Below are 27221 nucleotides of genomic sequence, written 5' to 3' on the forward strand. Positions count from 1 at the left end.
CCTTCTATCCCAGCCCCACTGGCAGAATCAGCTTTGAGTAACTATTACAGTTTTTTTCTCGCTGTTGAAGATTTATTTGTTGGGAGTTTCACTTGTTTAATGGTCTGGGCTTATTTTGGAAAAAAAGAAAACAAAAACAAAAAAAGGATTCTGACCTTTGTTATGCTACATTTCATTGAAAATCTAATGGTCCTGACTCTGTGGCCTTTGCTTCTATGCCTGAAGCTGAAGCCACTGAGCACCTGGGGTAGGGGTGGGAGGAAAGGATGCGGTGAAAGGGGGTAGGTATAGGCAGAATGAGACTATAAGGCCTGAGAAGGGAAATAAGAGAAGCTGGCTTTATTAACAGTAAAGATTTGGAAGGAGGGGAGGAAAACAAAGTGAAAGGTTTACAAATACACCATAGAAAAGTGCCTTCCTGCTCATAATAATCATGTCTGTGCCAGCCCTGAAAGGACTCAGTCACTGTCACTGTCAGCTTCGCTAGAATCAGAAGCTGCAGCCTCACTGCCATCCTCCCGGGCTGAGTGCTCACTGCCACTAGGAAAGGGACTGGCGCTGCGGCTGGGGCTAGGGCTGCTTCGCTGTCCACCCCCATCGCTGCCACTCTCTGAATCATTGTCACTGCCATGGGCCCTTCCTCTGTCCTCATCATCAGAGTCAGCGTCCTCTGAATCCGCATCACTGCCGAAGATCTCCTCTTTGTCCCGGGCAGCTCGAGCCTCGTCCTCACTGCTCTCATCCTCGCCGCTACCACTCTTGTCACTTGCCTCATCCCTGTCACCCTCTTCTCGTTCACTCTCACTGCCCGAGCGCTCGTCCTCACTGCCTTCTTTCTCACTGCTGCTGCCCTTCTCTCGCTCCTCATCTGTGAGGGAATAGAAACAGAAAGGAGTGAGACTCAGTTTCCCACCCCCCACCCCAGGGCTCCCAGGGTTTGGCCTATGAAGCTTTACCTGAGCCCCCAGCTTCCTTTTCTGTATCCATTTCCTCCTCTTCTTCCTCCTCGGGTTCGTGGTTCTCCAGCTGAGCCTTCCGTGCCTCCTGGGAAGCAGCAGGGTTAAGGGGAAGAGAAGGTATTCTGTCAGGCTTCTGTTTCGTTCCCCACCCACCACCACACTACCCATGGGTGTCCTGAGCCAGTGATGCTTGTTACCTGGGCTTCTAATTCCTTCTCATTCATGTCCCGGTGTTTGACCACAAGCAGGGCATTGGTACCCGACTGAACCCCAGCCTTGGCCCTGCGCTTACTCAGGCGGACCCTGCAGTGGACGAGTTGGGGGGAGGAGTGTGGAAGATGCAGTTAAAAACCCCCAGTGGTTAGCCCAGAACAGACCAGGATATATACAGATTGAATAAGGGAAGCTAAACTCTGGTTTGGAGCAGGGGAGGGGAAGGATAATAGCTCCCAAGATACCAGTTTGGTTGCCCTGCACTTTATAATAGTTTTTTTAATATGAATCAGTTACCAACACTTAACAAACACAGAACCTAGATTTCTGGTTTTGGAAAAAGAATAAATGGCCTCATTGTGCCTTTTTGCCTCCTACAGTCTATCAACAATGGGTTAGAGTCCTTTGCTGGGCTGGGTTATGTTGTCCCCTGGAAGTTGCCAAGAGATCTAGGTCACCCAGACCCTACTAGTGCACTATGCCTTCTTTCACATTTCCTGTCTGACTTATGGGATCAGAATTTGTAATCTTGGCCCTGGCTGTGGCTCAGTGGATAAGAGCGTTGGCCCGGCATACAGACATCCCAGGTTCAATTCCCAGTCAGGGAAAAATGGAAAGGAAAAAAAAAAAATCCCAGTCAGGACACATAGGAGAGGCAACCATCTGCTTCTCTCCCATGTCCCTGTCCCCCTTCTCCCATAGTCAGTGGCTCAATAGGTTTGATCATGGCCCCAGGTGCTAAGGAGAGCTCAGTTGGTCTGAGTGCACCAGACTCAGGCACTAAAAATAGCTTGGTACTCAAGCATCAGCCCCAAATGGGGTTGACAAGTGGATCCCTGTCAGGGTGCATGTGGGAGTCTGCCTATCTCCCCTCCTCTCACCTAAAAAAATAAAAAATAAAAAAAAATAAAAAAAAATTGTAATCTCTGCTTTAAATAGAATTCAAGGCAGATTGATGTATAATCCCATACTTTGGCTATGTTTACTTCCACATGCAGTCTGTTAATTATGGGAAACTGAAACTTGGCTGTCTACACTCCAGTATTACATAAAGATTTTTTCTGTGGCTGCTTGTGTTAGAAACAAGTCTATTCCACATGCATGAGCAGGTTTCTGCTGCTCTTGCTTACAAATGCATGTGACAAACCCTTAGGTACAAATGTGGCACATCCCAGGGTCTTGACCCTGAAGCACAGACCCAGCCTAACCTGAGATAGGAATGTGTGCTGAGTACCTGGTCTCCAACTCATTGTAGTAAACTCCATCACCCTCTCGGAAGATGAAAAAGTAGTTTTCCTCATAACCTTTGCTAGCCTTGTTCTTCACGTTCCAATTGTATTCCCGAGCAATCTTGTAGTCATACCTAAGGGTGAGGGCCACAAAGTTAGCCCCATTTCTTCCCTCAGAGAATAGGAGACACACTTCTCAATCCCCAAAACCTAACTCCAACCCACGCACACATCATCTGGTGCATAGTCCATCTCCTCCTCCTGATCCCGCTTTCGTTTCTTCAGTGTCTCCTCTACGGGCAGGAAGTAGGCCACAAACTGATTCCCTTCCTCATCCATCATGCCCCTGGGTGGGGAAGGAGGAGAAGCAGTGATAAGTGAGGACAAAGGGCAATGAGAAATAGCCTAAGGTTGGCAGCAGGGCCACTTACCTGATCATGGCCTGAGACATCATCTCCAATGCAGCTGCACCACTTGTGTCCTTGGGGGCTGGGTCTGAGTCAAAGATTACCTGAGCGCATGGATTAATCCACATCTAGGGGGTGGAGGGCACTGGAGTTAGAAGTGAAATGGCAAAGATGGCAGTCTATTCCCCTCTGCCTCCTGTCCCAGAACTGACCTTAAAGTCTGGGAAGACAGGCATGACTTCCACTGGTGTCACTCGGGGCTTGCTATAATGCTGGGAAATCTGGCAGGGACAAAAATGAGGATGAAGAGCTCTGGAGCCACCCCTTTTTCTGCCTTTCCCTATCTCAGTCCCCCAATTACCGATTTCTGGGCATCCTCAAAAGTCTTCTCAATGGCTGTAATCTGGCTATCCCTGTCTTTGTATATTTCTTCCTCCGTGAACTGCTGTTTCACAGAAACCCCAATCCTACCAGTGAAGAGAAAGGCCTTTAGGGACCACTGGACACACCCAAAATTTCTACCTTCCCACTCCTACCCACCACAACTTACTTGACCTCAGGCTTCTCATTGGAGATGCCATAACGGTTGAACTCAGTGGAGATGTACTCTGTCTTCCGCATCCATGGCACTACCTTTGCATGCTGCTGAGATCTAGAGTGGAGGATCAGGCACTTCAGGACCCTACCACCATCCTTCCATTGGAGCCAGTCCCTAGTCCCCACTAAGCAAACACTTACCTTTTGGAGCTAGTGGGGGCCTGAATCTCCTCTTCCAGAAGCTTCTCATCAGCTGGATCTAAAAGTACTAAAGGAGAGCAAAGGAGCAAGAAGACCATGATGGAGGCCCCAGCCTGGCCTCTGCTAGCCTAAAGCAGGCCCTCTCTGCCTCCCTACATACCACTGGGGTCAATGCGGTAGGTGTCAGGGTTGATGAGGTCGATGGTGACCCCCAGATCTGGCTCAGTCAGAAGGTCATGTTTGTGCTGTTTCTCCAAGGAAGTTGCCTTATACTGGACAAACCTGGGTAGGGAAACATGCCCATTATGGTTTCTTGATTCCAGCTTTACCCCTCACTTCCCTACTTCACAGAGGCTAAACTCCAGGGAGGAACTCAGAGCAGAGTGGAATCTGATGGCCCATTCTCCACTGGGAAGAGACCTGGACACTGCTTGCTCATTAATTTTAGTCACCTACTTCTATAGAATGAGCTAGGTACTATTCTCTGGAGCTCATGCTCTGAGTTGTTTCCCATTCCCAATCTTAGTCTCACCTGTTCTGGTCGAAGGGGTAGGTAATGAACTTGGGGTCGAAGGGGATGTCAGGGAGGCTGTTGCAATACTTGACTCGGCAGACCACTCCAGATCTGGGAACACAATGGCTCATTTTAAAAACTACAACACAGCAAGACCTAAAACAACATCAATAACCTAAAATGTGGCGGGGGGAGTAAAATGGTAGTCCTTGTAAGTGAGTTAAAATGACTACCAGCTTAAAATAGACAGCTAATGATACCCATAAACTTCATGGTAATTACAAAACAAAAACCTACAAAAGATATATAAATAAAAAGAAAGCCCATCGCAGGCCAGGTGATTCAGTGGATCAAGTGTCAACCTGAGGTGCCAGAGGTCACAGATTCAACCCGCAGGGCACATACGGGAAGCAATCTGTGTACACAACTAAATGGAACAACTAAGTAAAATGAGTTGATGTTTCTCTCCTTTCTCTCAAATCAATGGCAAAAATTTTGTAAAGAGAGAAAGGGACCCCAAAAAAATGCTACAGAAAACCAGCAAACCACAAGAGAAGAAAGAAACAGAGAAGAACTATAAAAACAACTAAAACAGCCCTGGCTGGATAGTCTGGTTAGTGAGAGTGTCTTCTGGCTCCGCAAAAGTTGCTGGTTTTATCTCCAGTCAGAGCATGTACAGGGAAAGATTGATGTTTTGGTGTCTTTCCCCCTCTTCTCTTTCTAAAATCAATCCTATAACAATTTTTTTATATCGTTTTAAAAAGCAATCAAAAACAATGAACAAAATGGCATAATTACATACTAGTAACTTCAGTGTAAATGGATTAAATGTTCCAATAAAGACATAGGACCTGACCAGGTGGTGGCACAGTAGATTGAGCAGAGGACCAATGTTCAAAACCCTAAGGCAGGGGTCCCCAAACTTTTTACACAGGGGGCCAGTTCACTGTCCCTCAGACCGTTGGAGGGCCAGACTATAAAAAAAACTATGAACAAATCCCTATGCACCCTGCACATATCTTATTTTAAAGTAAAAAAACAAAATGAGAACAAATACAATATTTAAAATAAAGAACAAGTAAATTTAAATCCACAAACTGACCAGTATTTCAATAGGAACTATGCTCCTCTCACCGACCACCAATAAAAGAGGTTCCCCTATCGGAAGTGCGGTGGGAGCCGGATAAATGGCCTCAGGGGGCCGCATGCAGCCCGCGGGCCATAGTTTGGGGACCCCTGCCCTAAGGTCGCCTGACCAGGCGGTGGCGCAGTGGATAGAGCATCGGACTGGGATTCAGAGGACCCAGGTTCGAGACCCCGAGGTCACCAGCTTGAGCACGGGCTCATCTGGTTTGAGCAAAGCTCACCAGCTTGAACCCAAGGTCGCTGGCTCCAGCAAGGTGTTACTCGGTCTGCTGAAGGCCCACGGTCAAGGCACATATGAGAAAGCAATCAATGAACAACTAAGGTGTTGCAACATGCAATGAAAAAGTAATAATTGATGCTTCTCATCTCTCTCTGCTCCTGTCTGTCTGTTCCTGTCTATCCCTCTCTCTGATTCACTGTCTCTGTAAAAAATAAATAAAAATAAATAAAATTAAAAAAAAAAAAACCTAAGGTCAAGCCCTGGCCAGTTGGCTCAGTGGTAGAGCGTCGGCCTGGCGTGCAGGAGTCCCGGGTTTGATTCCCGGCCAGGGCACACAGGAGAAGCGCCATCTACTTCTCCACCCCTCCCCCTCCCCTTCCTCTCTGTCTCTCTCTTCCCCTCCCACAGCCAAGGCTCCATTGGAGCAAAGTTGGCCCAGGCGCTGAGGATGGTTCTGGGGCCTCTGCCTCAGGCGCTAGAATGGCTCTGGTCGCAGGAGAGCATCGCCCCCTGGTGGGCATGCCTGGTGGATCCCAGTCAGGTGCATGTGGGAGTCTGTCTGACTGCCTCCCCGTTTCCAACTTCAGAAAAATACAAAAAAAAAATAATTAAAAAAAAAAAAAACCCTAAGGTCGTCCGTCATCTTGAGTGCAGTTCATCCAGCTTGAGCCCAAGGTTGCTGGCTTGAGCAAGGGATCACTTGCTATGCTGTAGCCCCCCCTCCCCGTCAAGGCACTTATGAGAAGGCAATCAATGAACGACTAAGGAGCCACAATGAAGAATTGATGCTTCTCATCTCTCTCCCGGTCTGTCCTTATATGTCCCTCTCTCTGTCACACACACACACACACACACACACACACACACACACACACAAGATGCTGGGTCATCCAGTGGATAGAGAATTCTGGCACACTGAGGTTGCTGGCTCCATCCCTGGGCAGTGCACATACAAGAGGCAACCAATGAATGCACAACTAAATGGAACAAGTTAATGTTTCTGCTCCCCTCACCCCCCCCTTCTCCCCCCACTACTTTCTCTTCTCCAATCAGTGGGGAAAAGTAGGGGGAAAAACACAAAAATATGACCCATCTAGGGTGGTGGCAGCAGTGGAAGGAAAACAAAGTGCACTTCCCCTGCAGGGAGCATGCCCATGCCTTTCCCTTCCTCCTTTTCTTCCCCCACAAGTGTGTATCTTGTAAATTAAGAGACCCCACAAGACTTGCAACCAGGGGAGCCTTGTCCTGGGCTAACCCCCTGAGCCTGTCCCTAAATACCCCTTTTCTCTGATTCTAGTGAACTGACAGCAACCCTGCCTTGGCTCACTTCTTTCCCGTAATATTTCTAATGAGTCAGTGCAGCCCCATTTCAAATCAAAAGACATACACAGACTGAAAATGAAAGGACGGAGGCCCTGTTCAAGTAGCCTAGTTGGTCAGTGTCATCCGATACACCAAAGTTGCAGGTTTGATTCCTGGTCACAGCACATACAGAAGTCAACCAATGAATGCATAAATAAGTGGAGCAACAAATCTATGTTTATCTCTCCTCTCTCTCTAAAATAAATTATTTTAGATTTTATTTATTGATTTTTAGAGAGCAGGGAGAGAGAAAGAAGGGGAAGAAGCGGGAAGCTTCAACTCAGTTGCTTCCTGTATGTGCCTTAGAGGGGCAAGCCCAGGGATTTGAACCGGTGACCTCAGCATTCCAAGTTGATGCTTTATCCATTCCGCCACCACACCTCTAAAATAGTTTTTTTTTTTTAAATGTTTAGGCCTGACCTGTGGTGGCGCACCCACAGTTAATATACTCAATGATGAAAAGCTGAAATGTTACCTCTAAGATCTAGAACAAGACAAGGATGCCATTATCACCACTTCTATTCAACATAGTATTGGAAGTCCTAGCCACAGCAATCAGACAAGAAAAGAAAAGGGCCTGACCAGGCAGTGGTACAGTGGATAGAGTGTAAGCCTGGGACACAGAGAACCCAGGTTCAAAACCCCGAGGTCACAGGCTTTAGCGCAGGCTCACCAGCTTGAGCACAGAGTTGTTGGCTTGAGTGTGGGATCATAGACATGACTCCATGGTCACTGGCTTGAGCCCAAAGGTTGCTGGCTTGAAGCTCAAGGTCACTGGTTTGAGCCCAAGGTCGCTGGCTTCAGGAACAGGTCACTGGCTCGGCTGGAGCCCCCAGTCAAGGCACAAATGAGAAAGCAATCAGGGCCTGACCTGTGGTAGTGCAACAGATAAAGCATCAAGCTGGAAACGCTGAGGTCGCCGGTTTGAAACTCTGGGCTTGCCTGGTCAAGGCACATATGAAAGTTGATGCTTCCTGTTCCTCCCTCCTTCTCTAAAATGAACAATCTTTAAAAAAGTTTAAAAGATAATGAAAGCAATCAATGAACAATTAAGGTGCTGCAACAAAGAATTGATGCTTCTCATCTCTCTCCCTGTTTGCCATCTCTTAAAAAAAAAAAAAAAGAATAGGCATCCAAATCAGAAAGGAAAAAGAAAAACTCTCATTACTTGCAGATGATATGATACTATATTTAGAAAGTCCTAAAGAATCAACCAAAAAAAACCCTATCAGAACTAAAAGAGGTCCTTCAGTTACGACACAGATCCATTCCTACGATAATGACTTAACCCAAATTTTCATGTAAGTTAAAACACACCCTAGCTAGCCTAAATCACTTCCCTATCCTAACACAGCTGTAAAATCATCATCTACAACATAAAAATACAACTAAGCCACAGAAAAAAAGACATAAATATACTGTACTGTACACTGTACTGTGTATTATTCTTTTATTTATTTATTTTTTTTTTTTTGTATTTTTCCGAAGCTGGAAACCGGGAGGCAGTCAGACAGATTCTCGCATGCGCCCGACCGGGATCCACCCGGCATGCCCACCAGGGGGCGATGCTCTGCAGCAATCAGAGCTATTCTAGTGCCTGAGGCAGAGGCCACAGAGCCATCCTCAGCGCCTGGGCAAACTTTGCTCCAGCGCAGCCTTGGCTGCGGGAGGGGAAGAGAGAGAGAGGAAGGAGAGGGGGAGGGGTGGAGAAGCAGATGGGCGCTTCTCCTGTGTGCCCTGGCCTAGAATCGAACCCAGGACTCCTGCATGCCAGGCCGACGCTCTACCACTGAGCCAACTGGCCAGGACTGTACTGTGTATTATTCTGCCTTGCACAACCAAACTAGTTCACCCACATAGTCCATAAGTACGAAGCCAGTGGCTTAAGCCGAATCACAGCTCAAATTTTTTGTTTTTATGGGAGTGAGCATACTAAACTCGAAATGTTGTATGTTGAGACTGTCCTAACCTGAGGACACCTGTAAAAAATTAATTCACTAAAGTTGCAGGATACAGAATCAACATACAGAAATCTGTTGCATTTCTCTACACCAATAATGAATAATCAGAAGGAAGAATTAAGAAAATTTCATTTACAGCCTGACCAGGCGGTGGCGCAGTGGATAGAACGTCAGACTGGGATGCGGACGACCCAGGTTCGAGACCCTGAGGTCACCAGCTTGAGCGCGGGGTCATCTGGTTTGAGCAAAGCTCACCAGCTTGGACCCAAGGTCGATGGCTCGAGCAAGGGGTTACTCAGTCTGCTGAAGGCCCGCGGTCAAGGCGCATATGAGAAAGCAATCAATGTACAAGTAAGGTGTCGCAACGAAGGGCTAATGATTGATGCTTCTCATCTCTCTCCGTTCCTGTCTGTCTATCCCTATCTATCCCTCTCTCTGACTCTGTCTCTGTAAAAAAAAAAAAAAAAAAAGAAAGAAAGAAAAGAAAATTCCATTTACAACTGCATCAAAAAGCATAAAATATCTAGGAATAAATTTAACCAAAGAGTCCAAAGGATCTGTAGATCTGTAATCAGAACACTATAAGACAGACCCTACCTGACCTCTGGTGGCGCAGTGGATAAAACGTCAACCTGGAATGGTGAGGTCGGTCCAAAACCCTAGGCTTGCCCAGTCAAGGCACATATGGGAGTTGATATTTCCTACTCCTCCCCCTTTCTCTCACTCTCTCCTCTCTAAAAAATGAATAAAGACGTAAAAAAATACTTAAAAAAAAAAAAAGACAGACCCTGAAGAAATATTCTGAAGGTGTGGAAAATGGCACTATACCTCGCTTTTATGGATTAGAAGGATTAATACTGTTAAATGTCCTTTCTACCTAAAGCAATTTACAGTCAATGCAATCCCCTTTTTAAAAAATTTTTTTTTTTTTTTTTTTTTTACAGGGACAGAGAGAGAGATAGGGACAGACAGGAATGGAAAGAGATGAGAAGCATCAATCATCAGTTTCTCGTTACAACACCTTAGTTGTTCATTGATTGCTTTCTCATATGTGCCTTGACTGTGGGCCTTCAGCAGACCGAGTAGCCCCTTGCTCAGTGACCTAAGGTCCGAGCTGGTGAGCTTTTTTTGCTCAACCCAGATGAGCTCGTGCTCAAGCTGGCGACCTCGGGGTCTCGAACCTCGGTCTTCCGCATCCCAGTCCGACACTCTATCCACTGCGCCACCGCCTGGTCAGGCTGCAATCCCTCTTAAAACACCAATGGGGGCCTGACCTGTGGTGGCACAGTGGATAAAGCGTCAACCTGGAAACGCTGAGGTTGCCGGTTCAAAACCCTGGGCTTGCCTGGTCGAGGCACATATGGGAGTTGATGCTTCCTGCTCCTCCCCCCTTCTCTCTCTCTCTCTCTCTCTCTCTCTCTCTCTCCTCTCTAAAATGAATAAATAAAATCTAAAAAAAAAAAAAAAGTTACAAATCTAAAAAAAAAAAAAATTAAAAAAAAAAAAAAAAAACACCAATGGGGCCCTGGCCGGTTGGCTCAGTGGTACAGCGTCAGCCTGGCGTGCAGGAGTCCCGGGTTCGATTCCTGGCCAGGGCATACAGGAGAAGCGCCATCAGCTTCTCCGCCCCTCCCCCTCTCCTTCCTCTCTGTCTCTCTCTTCCCCTCCCACAGCCAAGGCTCCATTGGAGCAGGGTTTGCCCGGGCGCTGGGGATGGCTCTGTGGCCTCTGCCTCAGGCGCTGGAATGGCTCTGGCTCTGGTTGCCACAGAGCGACGCCCAAGATGGGCGGAGCATCACCCCCTGGTGGGCATGCTGGGTGGATCCCGGTCCAGCGCGAGCGGGAGTCTGTCTGACTGCCTCCCCGTTTCCAACTTCGGAAAAATACAAAAAACAAAACAAAAAAAAAACACCAATGGTACCCTGGTCAGATAGCTCAGTTGGTTAGAGCATCATCACAATATGCAAAGGTTGCTAGTTTGATCCCTGGTCAGGCACACATAGAAACAGATTAATGTTCTTGTTTCCTCCTCTCTCGCTCACTATCTCTAAAATCAATAATTTAAAAAGCAAGGCCATGGCCGGTTGGCTCAGTGGTAGAGCATCGGCCTGGCGTGCGTAAGTCCTGGGTTCGATTCCCGGCCAGGGCACACAGGAGAGGCACCCATCTGCTTCTCCACCCCTCCCCCTCTCCTTCCTCTCTGTCTCTCACTTCCCCTCCTGCAGCCGAGGCTCCATTGGAGCAAAAGGTGGCCCAGGCGCTGGGGATGGCACCGTGGCCTCTGCCCCAGGCGCTAGAGTGGCTCTGGTCACGACAGAGCGACACCCCGGAGGGGCAGAGCATCGCCCCCTAGTGGGCGTGCCAGGTGGATCCCAGTTGGGCGCATGCGGGAGTCTGTCTGACTGCCTCCCCGTTTCCAGCTTCAGAAAAATACAAAAAAAAATTTTTTTTAAACAAAAACAAAAAAAAAATGGCATTCCTCTCAGAACTACAACTGCCTGACCAGGCAGTGGTGCAGTGGATAGAGCGTCGGACTGGGATGCAGAAGGACCCAGATTCAAGACCCCAAGGTCGCCAACTTGAGCGCGGGCTCAACTGGTTTGAGCAAAGCTCATCAGCTTGGACCCAAGGCCGCTGGCTCGAGAAAGGGGTTACTCTGTCTGCTGAAGGCTCGCGGTCAAGGCACATATGAGAAAGCAGTCAATGAACAACTCAGGTGTCACAACGAAAAACTGATGAGTGATGCTTCTCATCTCTCTCCGTTCCTGTCTGTCCCTATCTATCCCTCTCTCTGACTCTCTGTCTCTGTAAAAAAAAAAAAAAAACTAATGCTAAAATTTATATGGACCACAAAAGACCCTGAATAGCCCAAGAAATTTCGAGAAAGAATAAAGTAGGTTCCACACTCCCTGATAAATTATGTTATAAAGCTCAATAATCAAAACAAAATGGTGTCCTGGCCAAATAGCTCGGTTGGTAGAGCATTGCCCCAAAGCACAGAAGTGGCCAGCTCAATCTCCACTCAGGGCACATAAAAGAATAGATTGATATTCCTGTCTTTCTCCCTCCCCTTCTCTCTTAATTAAATCAATAAATAAAATTTAAAAAAATAATAAAACAATATGAGCCCCGGTCAAGTGTCACCCTAGAGCCCCAAGGTTGCTGGTTTGATCCCAGGGTTGCCAGCTCTAGCCCAGGTCAGGGCTTGACCCCGAGGTCACTAGTTCAAGGCCCAGTCAGAGCACATATGAGACACAATGGGGTATACAACAAAATGGAACGAGTTGATGCTTCTCTCCCTTCCCCTCTATCTAAAAATAAATTATAAATATATGGTTAGCCTGACCTGTGGTGGCTCAGAGGATAAAGCATTGACCTGGAAAACTGAGGTTGCTAGTTTGAAACCCTGCACTTGCCTGGTCAAGGTACATATGGGAGGTTGATGCTTCCTGCTCCTCCCCTCTTTCTTTCTCTCTTTCTGTCACTCTCTATCCTCTCTAAAAAATAAATAAATAGCCCTAGCCGGTTGGCTCAGCGGTAGAGCGTTGGCCTGGCAGGCAGGAGTCCCGGGTTCGATTCCCGGCCAGGGCACACAGGAGAAGCGCCCATTTGCTTCTCCACCCCCCCCTCCTTCCTCTCTGTCTCTCTCTTCCCCTCCCGCAGCAAGGCTCCATTGGAGCAAAGATGGCCAGGGCGCTGGGGATGGCTCTGTGGCCTCTGCCTCAGGCGCTAGAATGGCTCTGGACGCAACAGAGCGACGCCCCAGAGGGGCAAAGCATGGCCCCCTGGCGGGCATGCCGGGTGGATCCCAGTCGGGCACATGCGGGAGTCTGTCTGACTGCCTCCCTGTTTCCAGCTTTGGAAAAATGAAAAAAAAAATGAATAAAAAATTTTAAAAAAATAAAATATGGTTATAGATGATGTATTATGGAATGGGTACACCTGAAGCCTGTGTAATTTTATTAACTAATGTCACCCCAGTTAGTAAATTCAGTAAAAAGGAAAAAAAAACTTAGACTATCCAAGAAAAAAAAAAACATGAAAGAAACCATATGTTACTGGCATAAAAACACATATAGATAATTGGTACAAGACGACTTCCCTGGCCTCCATCTTTCCTCGGGGCCAGGGAACCTCGCCAGGCAGGATGCGCGCTCTGTACTCAATAAAGCCTTTTGTTATTCCACACTTTGTGGTTCCGACCCCCTTCCTTCCTTCTCGGCGGGAAAAATACCTTACATTTTGGTGCCGAAAATCCGGGAGGAGTTTGAAGTCCGCAAGGACCGCTCCTCTCCCTGTCCCCTCCGAGAAAGAACCAGGATCTCCAACCTTCTACCCACTTCGGCGCACGGTGTGGTAAGTCCCTTGCCTCCAGCCTTCCCCTCAGTTCTTTCTGCCGAGACTCCCTGACCAAAACTGTAGCTACGTCAGGGAAGTCTTTCTGTTCCCAGTGCGTGTGCTTGCGGAGACATCCGGAGCACATCCACTTAACCTTTTCTGTCCGTGGCCAGACCTTGAGTTTTAGGACGCTAATACTAAAATCTGACCACTCTGAGGACTGAGGGCGGCCGTGGGGGCACAGGAATCTCCCTCTCTAAAGAAGAAGAAACTGTTCTTCTCCGCTATGGCTAGGCCACAGAACCCACTGAATTAGCCTCCTGAAGGGACTTTCGGTGTTAACACCCTCACCAATTTAACTATTGTCAAAAAAGCTGGGAACTGATTGGAGATCTCTTACATACATGGCTTCTAATTATTCGCGCACCCGTCCTTAATCTCTGTGCCGCCTGTTTCACAGCACAGGCCTTTTTCTGGCCAGAGATACTTCACCTAAAACCTCCACTCCTAATCTTTCCTTTTCCGTGGACTCCCAATTCTCTCTCCCTCCTGTCTGACCCCTGGGGGCGACCCTCTCTTGGGACTTCTCTGGTCCCTCTGTGGACCTCTTTTGTGCTTGGGTCTCTTCCCTCTGAGAGCCCCCTCCCCTCCCTTTGCAAAATCCTGTTTCTTATTCACCACTACCATCTCTCTTTTTCCTCCCCTGCTGGCCAGGGGCCCTTCCCGTCTCCACTGTGTTCTTAAACCCCTCCTCCGTCAGGCCATTCTCCACCTACTATTGGCTCTTAACACCGGTTTAAAATTAAAAGAAAAAAAAAAAGATAATTGGTACAAAATAAAGAGCCCAGAAATAAATCCTTACCTATATGGTCAATTAATCTAGGACAGAGGAGGAAACTATATACAATAAGGTAAAGGCAGTACTATATCTTCAATAGTTGTGTTGGGAAAACTGGACAGATAAATGCAAAAAAATTCAATTGGACCACTTTCTTACACCATATACAAACATTAACTCAATATGGATTAAAAAAATCCTGAAGCCATAAAATTCCTAGAAAAAAAAACAGTAACATCTTCAACATCATTTTTAGCAATATCTTTCTGGATATGTCTCCTCAGGCAACGGCAACAAAAGAAAAAAAATGCGATTACATCAAATTAAAATGTTTTTGTACAGTCAAGGAAACCATCAAGAAAACAAAAAGACAAACTACTGAGTGGGAGAAGGTATTCACAAATGATATATCCAATAAGAGGTTAATATCCAAAGTATATCAAGAACTCATACAACTTAACACCAACAAAAAATACAATAAAAAAATAGGCAGAGGACTTGAATAGACATTTCTCCAAAGAGGACAAACAGATGGCCAACAGACATATAAAAAGACAATGCCTGACCTGTGGTGGCACAGCAGATAAAGCATCAACCTGGAGACTTGGAAATGCTAAGATTGTGGTTTGAAATCCCAAGCTTGCCCAGTCAAAGCACAGATGAGATGCAACTACCATATTTCCCCATGTATAAGACGCACCCTTTGGCCCTGGCCGGTTGGCTCAGCGGTAGAGCATTGGCCTGGCGTGCAGAAGTCCCAGGTTCGATTCCCGGCCAGGGCACATAGGAGAAGCGCCCATTTGCTTCTCCACCCCCACCCCCTCCTTCCTCTCTGTCTCTCTCTTCGCCTCCCGCACCAAGGCTCCATTGGAGCAAAGATGGCCCGGGCGCTGGGGATGGCTCCTTGGCCTCTGCCCCAGGCACTAGAGTGGCTCTGGTTGCGGCAGAACGAGGCCCCCGGAGGGACAGAGCATCGCCCCTGGTGGGCGTGCCGGGTGGATCCCGGTCGGGCGCATGCGGGAGTCTGTCTGACTGTCTCTCCCCATTTCCAGCTTCAGAAAAATACAAAAAAAAAAAAGACGCACCCTTTTCCAAAAAATTTAAGTTTTAAACACTGGGTGTGTCTAATACAGTGGTTGTAGATTTTTTTTACTTGCATTTCCTGCTTTTTCGAGCTTGTTTTTGCGCTGTTGAAGACAGTGATTCGTCATCACAGAAGAGCACAAGCTAATGAGTTTTGACAGTGATGAGTTGTATGAATTTTATGATGAATAAAACTTGAGTTCAGCCTGACCTGTGGTAGCGCAGTGGATAAAGCGTCGACCTGGAATGCTGAGGTCGCCAGTTCAAAACCCTGGGCTTGCCTGGTCAAGGTACATATGGGAGTTGATACTTCCTGCTCTTCCCTCCCCTTTCTCTCTCTCTCTCTCTCTCTCTCCTCTCTAAAAATTAATAAAAATAAAATTTAAAAAAAACAAACAAAAAAAAATGGGTTCAATAACTTTATGTAATGCTTTTTTTTTTTTCAAATTTGGGCCCCCAAATTAAGGTGCATCTTATACATGGGAGTATCTTAGACATGGGGAAGTATGGTAGGTACTACTAGGACTTGATGCTTCTCACTCCTCCTGGCCCCTCCCTCTTTCCTCTCTCTTAAATAATACAATCTCTCTCAATAATACAAATAATAATACTCTCTCAATAAATACAATCTTAAAAAAAAAGAAGACTCAACAGCATTAGGGAAATGCAAATTGAAACCACAATGAGGGGCCTACACTGACCTGTGGTTGCACAGTGGATAGAGCATCGGACTGGGATGCGGAGGACCCAGGTTTAAAACCCTGAGATTGGCCTGACCAGGCAGTGGCGCAGTGGATAGAGCATCGGACTGGAATGCGGAGGACGCAGGTTCGAGACCCCGAGGTCGCCAGCTTGAGCATGGGCTCATCTGGTTTCAGCAAATCTCACCAGCTTGGACCCAAGGTCACTGGCTCATGCAAGGGGTCACTCGGTCTGCTGTAGCCCCATGGTCAAGGCACATATGAGAAAGCAATCAATGAATAACTAAGGTGTCACAACGAAAAACTGATGATTGATGCTTCTCATCTCTCTCCGTTCCTGTCTGTCTGTCCCTCTCTATCCCTCTCTCTGACTCTCTGTCTCTGTAAAAATAAATAAATAAATAAATAAATAAATAAAAACCTGAGATTGGCCTGACTAGGCGGTGGCGCAGTGGATAGAGCGTCGGACTAGGATGCGGAGGACCCAGGTTCGAAACCCCGAGGTCACCAGCTTGAGCAAAAAGCTCACTAGCTTGGACCCAAGGTTGCTGGCTCGAGCAAGGAGTTACTTGATCTGCTGAAGTCCTGCAGTCAAGGTACATATGAGAAAGCAATCAGGCCCTGGCCGGTTGGCTCAGTGGTAGTGCATCAGCCTGGCATGCAGGAGTCCCGGGTTCGATTCCCAGCCAGGGCACACAGGAGAAGCGCCCATCTGCTTCTCCACCCCTCCCCCTCTCCTTCCTCTCTGTCTCTCTTCCCCTCCCGCAGCCAAGGCTCCATTGGAGCAAAGTTGGCCCGGGTGCTGAGGATGGCTCTATGGCCTCTGCCTCAGGTGCTAGAATGGCTCTGTTTGCAACAGAGCGATGCCCCAGATGGGTGGAGCATCGCCCCCTGGTGGGCATGCCGGGTGGATCCTGGTCGGGCGCATGCGGGAGTCTGACTGCCTCCCCGTTTCCAACTTCAGAAAATACAAAAAAAAACAAACAAACAAAAAAAGCAATCAATGAACAACTAAAGTCCCAAAACGAAAAACTGATGATTGATGTTTCTCATCTCTCTCTCCGTTCCTGTCTGTCTGTCCCTGTCTCTGACTTTCTCTCTGTCCCTGTAAAAAATAAATAAATAAAATTTTTAAAAAAAGCAAATAACCCTGAGATCACTGCTTGAGCCCAAGGTTGCCAGCTTGAGCATGGGATCATAGACATGACCCCATGGTCGCTGTCTTGAGCAAGGGGTCACTGGCTTAGCTGAGGGTCCTCCTCCCCCTCAAGGCACGTATGAGAAAGCAATCAATGAACAACTAAAGCTCTGCAACTATGATTTGATGCTTCTCATCTCTTTCCCTTCCTGTCTGTCCCTCCCTCTCTCTTTCTCTCAAGGAAGGAAGGAAGGGAGAAAGAGAGAAGGAAGGAATGGAGAGAGGGAGGTAGGGAGGGCAGGAAGGCAGGAAAGAAAAAAAGAAAAAGAAAAAAAAGAAAATAGTATATATATGGAATATTATTCAGCACTATAAAAAATGAAATTTTTGCCCTGGCCGGTTGGCTCAGCGGTAGAGCGTCGGCCTAGCGTGCGGAGGACCCGGGTTCTATTCCCGGCCAGGGCACACAGGAGAAGCGCCCATTTGCTTCTCCACCCCTCTGCCGCGCCTTCCTCTCTGTCTCTCTCTTCCCCTCCCGCAGCCAAGGCTCCATTGGAGCAAAAATGGCCCGGGCGCTGGGGATGGCTCTGTGGCCTCTGCCTCAGGCGCTAGAGTGGCTCTGGTAGCAACATGGCGACGCCCAGGATGGGCAGAGCATCGCCCCCTGGTGGGCAGAGCGTCGCCCCCTGGTGGGCGTGCCGGGTGGATCCCGGTCGGGCGCATGCGGGAGTCTGTCTGACTGTCTCTCCCTGTTTCCAGCTTCAGAAAAATGCAAAAAAAAAAAAAAAAAAAATGAAATTTTGGCTTGACCTGTGGTGGCGCAGTGGATCAAGCGTCAACCTGGAACACTTAGGTTGCCAGTTCAAAAAACCCTGGGCTTGGCCTGACCAGGCGGTGGCGCAGTGGATAGAGCGTCAGACTGGGATGCAGAGGACCCGGGTTCGAGACTCCAAGGTCGCCAGCTCATCTGGTTTGAGGAAAAGCCCACCAGCTTGAACCCAAGGTCACTGGCTCCAGCAAGGGGTAACTCGGTCTGCTGAAGGCCTGCGGTCAAGGCACGTATGAGAGAGCAATCAATGAACAACTAAGGTGTTGCAATGCGCAATGAAAAACTAATGATTGATGCTTCTCATCTCTCTCCGTTCCTGTCTGTCTGTCCCTGTCTATCACTCTCTCTCTCTGTCTCTGTAAAATAAATAAATATTAAAAAAAAACAAAAAACAAACCCTGGGCTTGCCCGGTCAAGGCACATATGGTAGTTGATGCTTCCTGCTCCCCGCCCCCCGTCTCTCTTCTCTAAAATGAATAAATAAATAAAAATAATTTTTTAAAAAATGAAAGTTTGCCATTTGGGACAACATGGGGTGGATCTAGAGGGTATTGTTCTAAATAAAATACATCAGACAGAGAAACAAATACTGCATGATTCCACTTATATATATATATATATATAATCTAAAAAAACAAAACAAATAAAACAAAATAGAAACAGACCCACAGATACAGAGAACAAGCTAATGGTTGCCAAAGGGAAGAGTGGAGGTTTGGGAATAAAAAAATAAATTAAAATTGCTGATATATTGAGGGTGGGGACCAACCCCTGCTGCCCACACCTGCCTCCAGCCTCCATTGGCCCACCCTCTTAGGAAGACATAATGGGGCTCACCTCTCAGGCAGAGTCCGGTGGGAATTAGGCCTGGTGGGTAAGAGAGAGAGAGAGAGACATTGGTATAAAGACAGGACATGATTGCCTGACCAGGGGTTGGCACAGTGCGTAGAGGGTCGGACTGTAACGTGGAAGACTCACGTTCCAAACCTCGAGGTCCCGGGCTTGAGCCGGGCTCATCTGGTATGAGCACAGCTCACCATCTTGAACCCAAGGTTGCTGGCTTGAGCAAGGGGTCACTTGGTCTGCTCTAGCCCCACCTCCCTAAACCCCCCCAACCCAGGTCAAAGCACATATGAGAAAGCAATCAATGAACAACTAAGGTGCCACAACGAAGAACTGATGCTTTCATCTCTCTCATTCCTGTCTGTCCCTCTCTCTGCCTCTGTCACCAAAAAAATAAAAATAAAAAGGAAGAGATTGGCAGGATAGAGAAGGGGGCTTCTCCATGTTTTTAAAAGAGGTAAGGAGGGGATAATAAACACTAATCCTTTTTGTATGGTTGCTCCAAGTGCTTTCATGGAGGGAACCAAGTATTCAATTCCTTTTAGAGAAAGTGTTCCTAAATACTTAAATGGATGAAGCCCAGTGCTCAGTCTCTTTTCACAGGAGTGTCTTCAAGCGTGTAATAAAGAGAACCACGCACTGAACTGTTTTTGGAAAAAAAGATCTCCAGACGCTTGACCTTAGGAATAAGAGTTCAATCCCTTCTTAATAAAGTCTCCTAAAGGTTAACTCCCGAACTCCATAGCAGGGAAAAGGGGTAACATCCCATCGCTGAAGAAACCCCAGTATTCGTCAAAGGTGAGCGCTCCGTGATGTCACGGGCAAACCTGAGGGGCGGGGATAGTGACGTTCAGACACGCGAGCCCGTCCCCCTCGCCCGCCGCCCCTCCCCCTCAGCCTCCCTGAAACCTAGATGGACTATATATCTAAGCGGTGAAGCATCTACCTGTGGCCATCTTCCCGCTGGGCCTGGGTCTGGATGGTGGGCGCCATGGCGACGAAGCGACGGCTCTCGGGACTGGGCCCTTGCTGAGCCCCGGGGAGACAAGATAGGGCGTGCTGACTTCCAGGGACACCAAATCCAAGGCAGCCTCTGGGCTGGCGCCCCTGTCCGTTGGGATAAGCGTCGAGATGAGGTTGGCCAATGAAAAGAGATCCAGTGGAGACTCAGGAAAAAAACGAAACCGCCTACGCTCAGCGACACATACAACTGCCGCCAGGACACGGAGACATGGATAAGTCACCTCAAGAAACGAGGCCTTCTGGGAAATAGAGTCCGGATTAAACTCACACCCGGATTGGTCAGCGTTTGGGTAAGGGGCGGAGCGAGAGGAAAACCTTTAATGATTGGTGAATAGGTACATCAGTCTGGACGTCGGGTTTGAGAATCAAGAGCTGAGTCGGGGCCTTCTTTCCTTCCATTGGATGAATTGTTTGAGTGGCTCCAACTTGCCGAACGGGGCCTAGAGACTAAGACGTTCAGAAGAAACCTGGGCGACGCACTTGTGACGCACTTCCGGCGCGCTAAATAAGGAAGATGGCTACCTCTCAGCAGCAGGTTTCAGCGGCTTCCTCCACTGCTGGTGTATCGGGTCCAGGTTCGGTGGGTGGCTCGGGTACCCAGCAGCAGCCACAACCACCGACACAACTGGTGGGGTCTGCCCAGAGCGGGCTTTTGCAGCAACAGCAACAGGACTTCGATCCTGTGCAGCGCTATAAAATGCTCATCCCGCAGCTGAAGGAGAGTCTGCAGGTGATTTGTCGGGAGCTTCTAGAAGCAAACGGGGTTGATTCTCTGACTCTAAGGGACAGGACGAAGCGGGCTGCTTAGGCAAGGAGGAAGCATATGGAACATTAGACAAGGGAAGGGAGTGAGAAGTTGGTCTTCGTGTGAGCTACGCGGATGTTGAGCCTGGGATTGGCCGGAGCTGGAGTGAGAGGGAGTTTAAAGGAGAAACCAGCTTCTGGCCTTTGAAACCTGAGGGAGTCTGACCAGGAGGTGGCGCAGTGGATAGAACGTTCGACTGGGATGCGCAGGACCCAGGTTCTAGACCCCGAGTCGCCAGCTTGAGCGCGGGCTCATCTGGTTTGAGGAAAAAGCTCACCAGCCTTGGACCCAAGGTCGCTGGCTTCAGCAAGGGGTCACTCAGTCTGCTGTAGCCCCCCCCCTCCCCCGTCAAGGCACATATGAGAAAGCAATCAATGAACAATTTAAGTGCCACAACAAAAAAACTGATAATTGATGCTTCTCATCTCTCTCCGTTCCAGTCTGTCCCTTTCTCTGACACTCTCTCTGTCTCTGTAAAAACAAACAAACAAACAAAAAACTCTTGAGGGAAGGACGGCTGGTACAGAGAGATTCTGCTTGTGATTGGTGGGTGGGGGAGGACTCTTAAGGTATGTGGGGAGGTGATTGACAACGCAGGTGAGAGCGGGCCTCTGGGAAAATAGGGATGTTTATTGTTATAGATAGAGGAATGGAGGCAGGAGTTACTCTGGAGCTACAAGAGGAGAGATGTCAAGTGAAGAGGAAGCCTGAGATTGATTGGATCTTCAGGAAGAGTGTGGGTTACCAAAAATGTCCCCTTCTGTTTCTCCATCTCACGCATTTTTTTTTTTAACTAGACTTTGATGAAGGTTGCCGCCCAGAACTTGATTCAGAACACTAACATTGACAACGGACAGTGAGTGTGGCCTCATTTCCCAGGCTGCCCTGTCTCCACCCCAGTCTTAGAAACTCATCCCCCACCCTTCCTCCTACTTTCAAGTCCAATTCCCTAGTCCGGCCTTGTGCTTTCCGCCTCTTCTACTATTACCAATCCCCTAGTCCCTGCCTCAGGGCTCCTAGGCCTTTACCTGGTTTCCTGATGATACCCAGTTGGGTAGAAACTGGTGTCCCAGAGGATGGAAATCCATTCCTCAGTTTCCTTCTTCTCTTGGGCTGTAGAAAGAGCAGTGATGGACCCATACAGCGCTTTGACAAGTGTCTGGAGGAGTTCTACGCACTCTGTGACCAGCTGGAGCTCTGCCTGGTAAGAAGCCTCCTAGACATTGGGTGATGGACCACAACCCTGGCCCAGTCTGTGAGTCTTAAGGAATCCTCATTCAGTCAGTCAACAAGCACATAACTGAGCACCTCCTGCAGGCCAGGCCTGTGCTTCATCTGATGCTGAGGACACAGTGTTGCCCTGATCTTTGTCCTCACAGAGCTTCCAGTTCAGTGGGGTGACATATATCCCCAAACAGTGGTGGCTCAGAACACTAACAGCAGTGATGGGAACAATCCCAGGCTTCAGAAGTCAGGGCTCAGATGAAAGTGGGGTCACAGTTAGAGAGATCAGGATTTCAATAAGGGAAACTCAGTGGGTTGTGGACCCAGAGAAGGCATCTATCTGTCCCTGCCTGGGAGAGAGTGGCTCGGGGAAGGCCATTGGTGAAGACCACATGGGAGCTGAGGCAATAACAAAAATGGAAGAAGGAGTGGTAGAGTGTCGGCCTGGCGTGCAGGAGTCCCGGGTTCGATTCCTGGCCAGGGCACACAGGAGAAGCGCCCATCTGCTTCTCCACTCCTCCCCCTCTCCTTCCTCTCTGTCTCTCTCTTCCCCTCCTGCAGCCAAGGCTCCATTGGAGCAAAGTTGGCCTGGGCGCTGGGGATGGCTCTGTGGCCTCTGCCTCAGGCACTAGAATGGCCCTGGTTGCAACAGAGCAATGCCCCAGATGGGCAGAGCATCGCCCCCTGGTAGGCATGCCGGGTGGATCCCGGTTGGGCACATGCAGGAGTCTGTCTGACTGCCTCCCCGTTTCCAACTTCAGAAAAATACCCCCCCCCCCAAATGGAAGAAGGCCAGGCCTGACCTGCAGTGGCACAGTGGGTAAAGCATTGATCTGGAATGCTGAGGTCTCCAGTTCGAATCCGGTCAAGGCACATATGGGAGTTGATGTTTTCTGCTCCTCCCTCCTTCTCTCTGTCTCCTCTCTCTAAAATGAATAAATAAAATCTAAAAATAAAAAAAAAAAGTAAATGGAAGAAGGCCAGAAATTTAGAGGAGGTCAAGTCTTTAAGAGCACAGCTTCTGAAATCAGGTGAACCACCAACCTCTATCTCTGAGCCTTGGGTTTCTTCTCTGGAAAATGAATTTTCAGGAAAGACTCAGCAAGTTCATGCATGTGAAGTACTTAATATGGTACTAGGTACATGGAAAATGCTTCCTGAAATATTATTTTCATTGCTTGTTTTCTTTTTTCATTTTTCCGAAGCTGGAAACGGGGAGGCAGTCAGACAGACTCCCGCATGCACCCAACCGGGATCCACCCGGCATGCCCACCAGGGGGCGATGCTTTGCCCCTCTGGGGCTTCGCTCTGTTGCGTCCAGAGCCATTCTAGCACCTGAGGCAGAGGCCACAGAGCCATCCCCAGCGCCCGGGCCATCTTTGCTCCAATGGAGCCTCACTGCGGGAGGGGAAGAGAGAGACAGAGAGGAAAGAGAGGGGGAGGGGTGGAGAAGCAGATGGGCACCTCTCCTGTGTGCCCTGGCTGGGAATCGAACCCGGGACTCCTGCACGCCAGGCTGACGCTCTACCGCTGAGCCAACCGACCAAGGCCTCATTTTCATTGTTTTTGTAGTATCATTGTCCTCATTATTTTGAACTGGATTTTGAAGAAAAAGTCAGAATTTAGGAAAGCTGGTAGTGGTAGAAAGGCATTCCAACCAAAAGGAACAGCCTCTGCTTTAAGTTCCCTTTAGGAATGTCATGAAATACAGTTAAGTGCTAGTGGTAAGATTTTTTTTTAGAATGAAAACAAAGGAAAAGCTTAGGATAGAAGATAGGAATGTGCCTAGACTGGGCTGCCTAGACTAAGGAAAGAAAGTTATCGAGGCAAACGGAAAGGCTTTAAAGCCCACTGCTCCCCAGGTAGCAGGGTTTGTGGGGACCCTTAGAGTTTAGGAGAAGAAAGCAAAGTATGGCCTTAGAGAAGGAAGAGAGGGGTTGCTCCAAGGTTGTTGAATTTTGAATATAGCCCTCAGGGTGCTGGGAAGCCATCCAGAGTTTCAAGCAAAGAAGAACATTGGACCTTTTTTTCTTCTTCTTCTTTTTCCAAGTGAGAGGAGGGAAGATAGACTCCTGCATATACCCTGACCAGGATCCACCTGGCAACCCCCATGTGGGGCCAATGCTCTGCCCATCTAGGGCCATGCTTGCGACTGGGCTATTCTTAGTGCTTGAGTTAGAGGCTCCCCAGAGTCATCCTCAGCGCCTGCATCGATGCACTCAAACCAATCCAGCCATGGCTGTGGGAGGAGAAGAGAGAGAGAGAAGAGGGAGGTGGGTGGAGAAGCAGATGGTCACTTCTCCTGTGTGCCCTGACTGATACTAGTAATTGAACCTGGGACATCCACACGTGGGGCTGATGCTCTATCACTGAGCCAACTGGCCATGGCCTGGCCCCATTGCTTTTTTGAAGAATATGCCTCTGGCTTCCAAATGAGAGATGGGTTAAAGGGCCATGTCAGGATTCAATGGGCAAGACTCCACCAGGGCAGGGCCATGAGGGAGTGGGGAAAGGCAGGTGGGAGAGGTTTTGTATACAGACCATGGAACTGATGGGTTGTGGGAGGAAGAGCCTCCAGGATGAGGCCCGGGACTCTAGTCAGAATAATAGGGTCACCCCTTAGGGACCCAGGAAGAAGAGCAATTTGGGAGAGGAGTATGTGAAAACTCTGGAATTTCAGGGGAGGAGGGGACACACATACTGTCGTCATTGCAGAGGTAGGCACTGAGCAGTGGAGGTAAGACAACCCCAAGAGGGCATGAGAATGAGAGGAGATGGGCCACGGGAATTGCTGCATTTGAGGTTTGGGTAGAGTAAGTACATAGGAGTCCAGAGGCCAGGCTGGCCCTTAGGGTAGGGTTGGGCATACCTCGAGGGAGGCTGATGCTGCACCTTGCCTGCCTGTCCACAGCGCCTGGCACATGAGTGCCTGTCACAGAGTTGCGACAGTGCCAAGCACTCTCCCGCGCTGGTGCCCACAGCCACCAAGCCAGACGCAGTACAGCCTGACAGCCTACCCTACCCTCAGTACCTGGCGGTCATCAAAGCCCAGATCTCCTGTGCCAAGGACATTCACACCGCTCTACTGGACTGTGCCAACAAGGTCACGGGGAAGACTCCTGCACCACCTACAGGCCCTGGGGGTGCCTTGTAAGCTAGTGGGGCTGGGAGTGGGGCAGGCTGTGGGAGAGGGATGGGAGAGAATGAAGAGTGGCCTTAAAGCATCTTTGTGTCTTGACTTTTCTTCCTGCCTGAGCTCTTAGGTGGCAGCCAGCAGAGGGCAGCAGAGGCTAGTAAGGGAAGGGAGGGGAGCGGCTTTGCAGGTTGCTGGCTTAGGGAGAGTGGACTTCCTGCCTGTGGCAGACCTCTTCCTGGAGCATTTCCAATACCTGCCCTGGGTTTGAAACCCTAAGTGGACCTATTTCACTCCGTCCTTACTGATTCTGTCCCACTATGGTCTCAGTATCTGCTCCTTTGCTAGCCGGTCCCTTCTGTGTTTGCTACATTTGTCTGTTGCCTGATTTAGTCTCTTTCTGTTCATGTGTCTCTCTCTGCCTCTGTGGTGCTGTGTCTCCCCGTCTGTGACCATCTCTCTCTCTCTCTCTCTCAGTTCCCCTTTCCTGTCTTGTGCCCCAGCTCCTCACTGGGACTCTGTGTCTGTGAAGGAGACCAGATTCTGGGTGCCAGAACCCCTGGGAGACCTGGGGCTAGGGGAGGGAGCTTCATTTCCAGGGGCTGCAGCCAAGCCCAGGGATCCCAGGCACACCTCGTGTCAGCCCAGCCTCCGTGTCCTTGACCCAGGAAAGGAGAAGTAAAGGGTCTAAGTCCTGACCTCAGCATGCCTGGTTAGGGAACAACTCGGGCCTCCACCCATACCCAGGGCCTGCGTCAGCAGCACTTAAACTGAGGGCATTGTGCAATTCATGGTGAAGCCTAGCCCAGCTGGGTGCCTGGGTCCCTATATTTTTAGCCCCAAAAGAGAAGTGAAAAGGCCCCAGAAGGGGTGAATCATCAGTCCTAGGGAAGAACCCAGGCGTCTGGCCCCAGCTGCTCCAGGAAGCAGGCCTTGGGGAGGGGGCTTTGAGGAGGTAGTGCCCCAGCAGGCTCCCCTCTTCTCTAAGAGCAAGTTCTTAGGGAGCTCAGTGATCATGGCCTTCAGGACTGGGCAGGTGCAGGGTGGAGCTACCAGCCTAGGCCCAGCTGGTGGGGTGTGAAAGGCTCGAGTCAACCTCATTGGGGGACTGGCCCTCCCAACACCTTCTGTGCCCTGATTCCCATATCACCACCCAGAGGCTTCCTCTCCTGGACCCCACGTCTGCGAGGAAACCCTGGGACCATGGAGACCTGTGATGCACACAAAGCCCAAGTTCCACTGGAGTCCTGGGAAATGGCCACCTGTGGGTGTGTGGGTGTGAGTGTGTGTGTCAGGCAAATAGGACAGGCCCTCAGGAAGGGCAGCAGACCTCTGGGTCACTAGCTGAAGCTGCTGTCCACAGGTGGTAGAATTTTTCCTTAGGGAAACCACATTTCTACCCATTTATTTGACTGAATCAGCCCCCCATCTGACTCCCCAGGTCATCTAGGAACATCTTTTTTATTTAAAGTCAACTGAATATGGAGTTTAATCACATCTACAAAATACCTTCACAGCATCATCTAGATCAGCGTTTGAATAACTGGGGACTGTAGCCTAGCCAAGTTGACACATAAAACTGACCATTGTAGCCCTGGCCGGTTGGCTCAGTGGTAGAGCGCCAACCTGGTGTGCGGAAGTCCCGGGTTCGATTCCCGGCCAGGACACACAGGAAAAGTGCCCATCTGCTTCTCCACCCCTCCCCCTCTCCTTCCTCTCTGTCTCTTCCCCTCCCTCCCGCAGCCAAGGTTCCATTGGAGCAAAGATGGCCCGGGCGCTGGGGATGGCTCCGTGGCCTCTGCCTCAGGCACTGTAATGGCTCTGGTTGTGACAGAGCGACGCCCCGGATGGGCAGAGAGCATCACCCCCTGGTGGGTGTGCCGGGTGGATCCCAGTTGGGCGCATGCGGGAGTCTATCTGACTGCCTCCCCGTTTCCAGCTTCAGAAAAATACAAAAACAAAACAAAAAAAACCTGACCATTGTAATCTAGTCCTTGTCAATTTGGTGCCCATACATATCTCAGTAACTGTAATCTCTAAGTACAAGAACAAAATCATATTTCCACCTAACATGATGCAATTATCTGTGCACAACTAAAAATGCATGGGGTTCTATAACGTGCTGGTGGAGATTTATCGACGTTAGGTACATACACTCAGAAGACTGAGGTATAGTTGGACATGTGAATACTAAGAAAATCATAAGGAAGGAAAAATACAATATTTATTGAAAAATCCACTTATAGCCCTGGCCGGTTGGCTCAGTGGTAGAGCGTCAGCCTGGCGTGCAGGAGTCCCAGGTTCAATTCCCAGCCAGGGCACACAGGAGAAGTGCCCATCTGCTTCTCCACCCCTCCCCCTCTCCTTCCTCTCTGTCTCTCTCTTCCCCTCCCGCAGCCGAGGCTCCATTGGAGCAAAGTTGGCCCAGACGCCGAGGATGGCTCTGTGGCCTCTGCCTCAGGTGCTAGAATGGCTCCCGTTTCCAACTTCAGGAAAATGCAAAAAGAAGAAAAAAAA

General features: G+C 49.0%; 2 protein-coding genes across 4 annotated transcripts; one reads left to right on the plus strand and one right to left on the minus strand.

The window, feature by feature from the left end:
• Positions 1–316: 316 nt before the first annotated feature.
• Positions 317–19727, minus strand: PAF1 (PAF1 homolog, Paf1/RNA polymerase II complex component). Of its 2 annotated transcripts, XM_066348236.1 has the most exons (14): positions 19466–19726; positions 18514–18543; positions 4079–4171; positions 3707–3828; positions 3547–3613; positions 3359–3460; positions 3170–3275; positions 3021–3089; positions 2833–2936; positions 2631–2747; positions 2407–2535; positions 1157–1262; positions 957–1044; positions 317–868 (listed from the first exon to the last, which is right to left on the minus strand). In XM_066348236.1, exons 1-14 carry the CDS (start codon positions 19510–19512, stop codon positions 459–461), a joined length of 1590 nt encoding a protein of 529 aa, XP_066204333.1. In that variant the 5' UTR covers positions 19513–19726; the 3' UTR covers positions 317–458. The 2 variants fall into 2 exon arrangements, with proteins under 2 accessions (XP_066204333.1, XP_066204334.1); XM_066348237.1 differs by lacking the exon at positions 18514–18543 and having other exon boundaries at positions 19466–19727.
• Positions 19728–19917: 190 nt separating this feature from the next.
• MED29 (mediator complex subunit 29) lies at positions 19918–24846 on the plus strand. 2 transcript variants are annotated; one of them, XM_066348241.1, is made up of 4 exons: positions 19918–20272; positions 21145–21203; positions 21467–21551; positions 24553–24846. In XM_066348241.1, exons 1-4 carry the CDS (start codon positions 20057–20059, stop codon positions 24832–24834), a joined length of 642 nt encoding a protein of 213 aa, XP_066204338.1. In that variant the 5' UTR covers positions 19918–20056; the 3' UTR covers positions 24835–24846. The 2 variants fall into 2 exon arrangements, with proteins under 2 accessions (XP_066204338.1, XP_066204337.1); XM_066348240.1 differs by having other exon boundaries at positions 24483–24797.
• Positions 24847–27221: the final 2375 nt, after the last annotated feature.

Source organism: Saccopteryx leptura, chromosome 9, assembly GCF_036850995.1.
Source record: "Saccopteryx leptura isolate mSacLep1 chromosome 9, mSacLep1_pri_phased_curated, whole genome shotgun sequence".
Taxonomy (NCBI): domain Eukaryota; kingdom Metazoa; phylum Chordata; class Mammalia; order Chiroptera; family Emballonuridae; genus Saccopteryx; species Saccopteryx leptura.

Coding starts and splice junctions, on each gene's coding strand:
- PAF1 (XM_066348236.1), bottom strand. CDS start 19,512: ATGGCGCCCACCATCCAGACCCAGGCCCAGCGGGAAGATGGCCACAG. Junction 4,172..18,513: donor CACCGGACTCTGCCTGAGAG/GTGAGCCCCATT, acceptor TTGTGTTCCCAG/ATCTGGAGTGGTCTGCCGAG. Junction 2,748..2,832: donor ATGTCTCAGGCCATGATCAG/GTAAGTGGCCCT, acceptor TTCCCCACCCAG/GGGCATGATGGATGAGGAAG.
- MED29 (XM_066348241.1), top strand. CDS start 20,057: ATGGCTACCTCTCAGCAGCAGGTTTCAGCGGCTTCCTCCACTGCTGGT. Junction 20,273..21,144: donor AGCTGAAGGAGAGTCTGCAG/GTGATTTGTCGG, acceptor TTTTTTAACTAG/ACTTTGATGAAGGTTGCCGC. Junction 21,204..21,466: donor ACTAACATTGACAACGGACA/GTGAGTGTGGCC, acceptor CTTGGGCTGTAG/AAAGAGCAGTGATGGACCCA.